Source organism: Athene cunicularia (genome assembly GCF_003259725.1).
Source record: "Athene cunicularia isolate RWA chromosome 1 unlocalized genomic scaffold, athCun1 chr1_part2, whole genome shotgun sequence".
Lineage (NCBI taxonomy): Eukaryota > Metazoa > Chordata > Aves > Strigiformes > Strigidae > Athene > Athene cunicularia.
In genome coordinates, this window is record NW_020799092.1 from 43,326,621 (window position 1) to 43,333,501 (window position 6,881).

The 6,881-nt window shown below is 43.1% G+C and overlaps 1 protein-coding gene across 1 annotated transcript in view; it reads left to right on the plus strand.

Moving 5' to 3' along the window:
- The window catches only part of TSPAN8 (tetraspanin 8), a 15,258-nt gene extending 13,707 nt beyond the window's left edge, over positions 1-1,551 (plus strand). The window contains exon 8 of the mRNA XM_026868474.1: positions 1,498-1,551. Within this exon, the coding sequence (XP_026724275.1) occupies positions 1,498-1,551 (54 nt within the window). The remainder of the gene's footprint in view (positions 1-1,497) is intronic.
- The last annotated feature ends 5,330 nt before the right edge of the window (positions 1,552-6,881 follow it).

A 6,881-nucleotide genomic window follows, 5' to 3' on the forward strand; every position in this document is an offset into this window, starting at 1 on the left:
GGGGGGGGGGGGGGGGGAAATAGGTGTAATAATACACCAATATTAAAAGGCCTTTAAAAATATAACAGAAGTGTAAAATTGCATCTGTATCCCAAAGGTAAGTTACAAATCACTTTGCTCTAGTTACTGCAGTTACATGAGTTGTAGCCTTTAGTTCATTGGCCATCATTCTTCCCTGTTCTCCAGTTGGCATTTTCTGTGGTGGCTGTCTCTCCCAATCAAAAAAGGATTAGAAAAAACCATGAATAAACAGTATGAGCCCCAGCTGGTACAAACTGTCAGCTGACAGTTTACACTTGATAAACTTTTAGCCTTTCCAAAGATATTAACATATTGACTTCTCAAGTAATTGCAAATCAAAGACCACATGCTTAACCATCTCTCTGATCTGGAAAACCCCAGATAAAAAGAAGTGGACAAGGAAAAGTGCTCTTCCCTAACAGTCCTGCCTCTGCCTCCTCCATTATGCTATTTGTGGTCTGTTAATGGTTTCAGCTCATCCTATTAGTGGAAATGATGCTGAGGAAGAAGGGCCTAGTTTCACTTGGGCACAAGTGACAATGGTATGCCAGGGAAGTCCTGTCAGCTTATTCCATCTGCGAGTTCATCCTCTTCTCTTAGCTGTACCCCTGTGTTCTGTATCCTCTCCATTGTCTAATCCATAAGTAAATGAAGCACCCTGGTGTTCATGGTTTCGTAAGTGTCAATTGGATACTTTCCACTTTTGTGAAACACCTTCACAGACTAGTTAATTTTAAACCCAGAAGAAAGCTTTCTGAACTTCTTATCTCACCAGCTGTCAGTCACAGGTTGTGGAATTTCACTCAGAAATTCCCATTACAGAAGATCACCCTACTGAATTTTGTATTTCAAGCAACAGCTTCTGTAGTGGACTCAGTGTTTCAATCCCAAATCTATTACTGCTGAAAATAAAATTTTTGTTGCATGATCATTTGCCACTGAAAACAGTGAGGCATGTGTATAGATGTAGGCCCGTATACATATACATATGTAAGCCTTTACACATATATGTATATAAAAGAGAGTGAGAGTAGAAGAGAGATTTCAAAGGGAAACAATCCTTAGAACATGCAATGAAATCAGAAAGCTCTTTCAACTTAGAAAAAAGAAGACTGAATTTTTGTCCAAACTTCTTGAACTTCTCAGTATTTCCTGCTCCATTGCAGCTAAAAACGGCATTATAAACCCCCAGAGTTACAGGGTTCCCCATCCCCAGAGGCAATCCATCTTTTAAACAAATGAAAGTTTTCCATCATGTCTGCAGTCTTACCTGTGGTACATACTGATTTCATTAAAATGGCTGTATTCTAGAGTCATGTTCTTTAAGAATTACATTGGAAAAGATCTTCTGCATAGCAGATTTAGCCTGCATGTAAATCCAAGACATTTGCAAACAAAATGTTCCCACTGTGTATCAGTTGTATCCTGGGATTTCCAGGACTGCCAAGTAATACCAGAAATGTCTTTGTTTTCCAGATTCTCGGTTTGGGGTTTTCTATGAGCCTCTACTGCCAGATCCAGAGAAAATGAAACTGTGGAAGTGTCAGAACAAAGTCACCAGCCAAATCAAAACCTTTGTAGATAGAAGGATATTTGACTTGGCACATTCAGATAAATACATGCATGTCCCAGGCAGCTGTTCTGATGAAAACGGCAGCCCTTGTGCACACAGATGCTTCACAATTTGCATAATGACCTCCTTACACTTCCTAAGAGTTAATGATGTGAATGTGAATTTTTATTTGAAATAAACATCTTTGTTTATGTTTCTGAGGAGTTTATTTTGTCTGAAGGAGCATTTAAGTCATGTTGAGATTCCCAGTTCACCATACAGTGTGTCCATGCAGGTGTCATGCCACCCGTAGCAGTCACTGTAAACAGCTGCAAACGATCTTGCAGTGTCTGACTGATCTGGGGAATCATATGCCCCCACGCAGCTTTCCTTGTGGGGCAGGATGTTTTCATTACAAGTGTCTCAGGTCAGTGTGACACTTGATATGGTATATGTGGTCAGGGTTTTGTTACTTGTGGGAAGCACAGGGACTAACTTTCATCCAAATAGGAAAGCCACGTTTCCCTTCAGGGACATTTAAATCAATATCCTGCCAGCTGAGAGGGTCACTCGCAGGCCCAAATGATGCTTAAGAGTGCACACGAGGGTTGGATTTAGTGGCACATGTTTTTCAAATATGCATCAAGGGTGAAATCCAAGCCCATGTGGAGGCAAAACGTACACAGAAGTCATGCGGGTGAGACTTCACCCAGAGTGGCTGAGCAGCGGGTGAACAACAGGGCGCACGGCTGGTAGCGCAGCAGCAGCTCTCTAAAGCATACCTGCCTTTAGACTGACCGGAGCAAGTCTTGCAGCCTTGAGGCACTGACAGCCCTGACTGCCCCTTCCCAGCACCCTGGGGCTCCCCCCACCCTGCCCATGGCCCAGGACACCATGTCAGCCCCCTGAGGCTGTCAGCCCCTGCTCCAGCAGGGCCGGGTTCCGGATCCCCATAGCCCTGTCCTGCTTGGCGACAGGGTCCCACTGAGCTGGGCCCACCCATGAGCCCATGTCCTGGCCTGGCTTTAGCACATCCCAGACCCAAGGGACGTGCCCGATGCCTGGGGCTGCCCCAGCGCCCCCCGGCTGCCCTGCCCCTGGCTGGGGCAATGGGACAGGCCCTGGCTGCCAGGCCCTGCCCTGCTGCCCCAGAGGAGTCTGTGTGGTCCCCGCCCCCAGGGAGCTGCTGGCCCAGGCGGCTCCCAGTCAGACAGTAAATGGCATCAGGAAGCAGGATTTTTAAAGGTATAAAGATGTCTAACGATTTCCAGAGGGATCTGCTGAGGTTTTCCACAGCATGCCAATGGCCTTACTGCTGTGCATGAGGGACTAGCTGTTTTTGCCAGTCCTGCTAGGCCTCCATTTTGGTCTTTAGGAGCAACTTTAAACACAGACAGACAGCTGCTCTTAAGAAAAAAACATCTCTACTGCTCTTCTGCTTTAAGATCCCTCAAGTGCCTGTGACTGTTTCAAAGCACAGCCAGGCTGCTCCCATCTTGACAGAGCCATGCAACTGTTACTTATAAATACATTAAAAGCTTTCCTTGAGCAGAGACATTTGCCCATGCCTTATACTGACAGGACTGGTTTCAGGTAAAATTCATCTGCAGCAACTACTTTCTTTTAAAACACACCCAGAGGAGAAGTTTCTGTCCTGTCTCCCACCCTTTTGCTAGCACTCAGACCACTAGGCCAAGCAGTGAGAGCTGCTTTCACAAATTCATATGTCTCCCAGGAAAGTCATCTAGCTACCAGAGAGTTCTGGCACTTGCCCTTCCCTCTGCTGAACCTCAGAAACTGTGCCAGAAGAATTTAAACTTTGTTGGACCAGAGAAAAAGCATGACTCTATAACCCAGCTGTACTCACTGGAAGGAGAAATGCTGGCTTCTGGGTTCCTCCTCCTCCCCAGGCTGTTTTTTTCTGTGCATAGCTTACCCATGATTTGAAATCCTGGGAGCCGAGCCTGAATTACCCAGATCATGGGATGGCAGCTGGACTCTTGGATTATTACTACAGAAAAAATTGGGACTAGAAGGGCAAAATGCAGAGAGAATTGCATCTTCCTCTTTCTGTTTCTCCTTCCCATGAGAAGGAAAATTCTCTTTGAAGAAAGGACCAGAGTGTATCCCATAGAAAGGGGGCTTAGAGCTGTAGATGCCTAAGGGATGGACATGAAGGGAAAACTCCAGCTCACCCTTGCTGCCAGAAGTAGTTAGCTTCAGGCAGCTGTAAACTTGATCATTACTGCTATGGATTTGTGATAAGCATTGACTCAAGATTGCCACAAAGTACTCTGGCTTGGATACCAGTCTGGTCCTGTATGTGACTCTGGGGGAGACGGTATAAAAGCAATGTTAATACACATAAATTTTGCCTACATCCTGGTTTGAGATACAGCCCTCAAAATATACTCCTCTTGCATAAAAATAATTGTGTATGACACATCTGACTTTTTGGTAAAAAGTGGTGCCATTAAAATCAATGGCAAAATGTTGTCGTCTTCAGTGAGGAACTTTGACACAAGAGTTTCATCTGGAACTGAGGTGAATAGTTCCTCTGTTTATTTAGGCAATTTGTCTTTATTTCCTAAAAACCTAAGGAATACAACTGACATACTATGATTAAATGCTACATGACCAACTTGCTGCTGAAGAGGGTTTGCCTTTAAAACATGCCCCTTGCCTTTGATGTTGCAACACTTTATTTGTAATGTTTTGTAGCCTCCTGAAGTCTTCTCCATTTTTCAATGGAAACAGCAGAATAGCAAGCAGAAAACAGACAAATATGTCTGGATGGGATTCATCTGTCCACATGCAAAACTCTAGAGTAGAAATTCATATCATAGAATCACAGAATGATTTGGTTGGAAGGGGCCTTTAAAGATCATTTCATCCTCCCCCACTGCCATATCTGAGCTACCTGTTTGGACTCCTCTTATAATCAATGAAGAGAAATAAGCACATCTAGAATTTGAGACATCTCATTCTAAAATAGATGTCCAAAGAGATTAGATGAGTTATTTGCATTGCAGATAGGTAAAGTTGGAGCGAATTAATCCCACCTTACAATACTGAACTTCTTAGGAGTGGTCAGTCAGGAAAGAACATTAGTATAATATTCCATGAGAGTGCATTGATTATGCATTGATTCATTGACCTTTTTGCTCAGTCATAATCCAGCCTGCTAGTAAATGAGCCCTGCCTACTCTCTGGGCTGGTAGCATGAGTTCCATCTGCTGAGCAGGAATGTCCCTCTCAGAGCCACGATACTGTAACAGAGATCCCAGCATCACTCCTTCATGGAGTCTTGGTATTCTTATCAGAGAAGAGTTTGAGTTAGCAATTGACTCAAAATAACAATGGGACATTTTTCTGAGCCCACATCCACTTCTTAATCATGGTGTCTGGAACTGCTGAAATGGAATTTGATAATAAATCCTCAATAGAACAATAAAACCATAAGGGTTTTCTTTTGTGGGGTGTTGGGGAAGGTTGGTTTTGTTTTTTCACAACAATCTCATCCAAAGTTATGCTCCTTTCAGTGTTACCCAGTAAAATCAAGCATACAGAGGAAAGACACATGTCCAAGACCTTAGTGTTTTGGAATAGCAAAGGGAGAAAAAGCATATATCATTATAATCTTAAATAGTATAAGAAAAGAATGGTAGGAAGAAAGACAATATATCCCTGCTTTTGCTAGGGGAGCTGAATCCCAATTTAAAACAAAGTCTATTTAACACAAACTGATGATTTATCATGTCAAAGCCGAACAACTATTTAATGGCAACAGATAAGACATCGCACCTGGGTCAAACTATCTCCAAAGAATGATTTGTTACATCATTTAAGGGATTTCAGGGGAACGTGTTGTTCTCAGAAGGGATTGCATTGGGGGGGGGAAATACAGCATGAATAGAAAAAGAAAGAAGTTATAGATTATGATAAAATATGAGTCAGTAAAGCAATGTCAGGAATGCCATAAACAATGAAGGGAGTGTTAATAAGTCCTTTATTGGAAACAAAAAACAATGAAGAAAAAAAAAATCTGATTTGGAAAAATGAAAGAAGTAAACCAGGGTAGGTTAATCTGAAAGAAAAAACTATAAAGATACTGAATTTATCAAGGTCCAAGGGTTTGCTGCACTCAGCTCAGCATGAGGGGAATATGTCCCCAATCCACCTTGTGTCCTGGCTGTCATGTTGAAAGCCAGTTCAACCTGTTCATGCGACACCAAATCTGCCCAAAATTTGGCTGGCTTGTGTCAAAGCTGGGGCTCATCAGAGCAGAGCTGGTAACCAAAGGGTACCCCAAGAGACAGCTCTGGTAGTTGTACAGCCCTGGGGATGCCTGGAGAATGAGCCTGAGGAGCTGGAACTGCTGTCTTTCCCACTGGGAAGGACACCAAGACACTGCAGATCTGACCCAAGTATGTTTAGAGACATGATTAAGTGAGGCAGAAGGTTTAATTTTAAATTAAAATAGAGAATTATCAGTTTAAATTCTGAAATAGGATTGAAACTACAAGATTAAAAGCCAGTTCTTTGGCTCTGCTGTAAGACCCATCCTAACTGCTTATACAAAGGTTTTCTGGCATGGGAGAAACTCAGCTGATTTAGACTGGATTCAACCCTCCTCAGCTGAGGGGATATTTGTCTTTGGGTTGTTCAGATCAGCCAGTTATAGAGCAAATACCTAATGCTGCTCCAGGCCAGAACCAAAGCCTCCCCCTCCAGAGCTTCAAGCTGGGGAAGCTCTCTGAACACTGCTCCTCCAGGAGGGAATCAGGCTGTGCCAATCTGGGGAAATGTTACATTAGGACTTTATTCAGGGACCAAAGGGAGTCTTGGATCTCTTCCGGCTTTATCCATGGCTAGTTGATTATTCTTGATAGTTATACATCAGGAAAACTGGCAGGTTTTCTCCCCACCCCTGTCAATAACAATATTCTCATCCTTTCACTGAAGGGCTCTCTTTTTGTGCAGTGGTTTGGATTAAATTGCTTTTTGTTCTTTTCAAGTCTTTCTTTTTTGAACTGAAAGCTGACCCTCAGTGTGTTTTGCAAAATGCTGAGCCTGCTTGGGTTTCTTGGGGAGGTAGAGGGGTGATGTCATTCACCACTTGATAGGGTTGAATCCTTTATCTATCTGAACTTGGCCACTGGGGAGGAATGGGAAAATCTTGCCTCTCCCTTTCTGTCTTAAATCCACTTACAAATTCTTTCTCCTTGTAGAAAATAACAAGTCTCCACAGAAATATCTCCTTACCCCTAGATTTTATAAAATTTGATCGAGCAGTCCAAAATTCTTT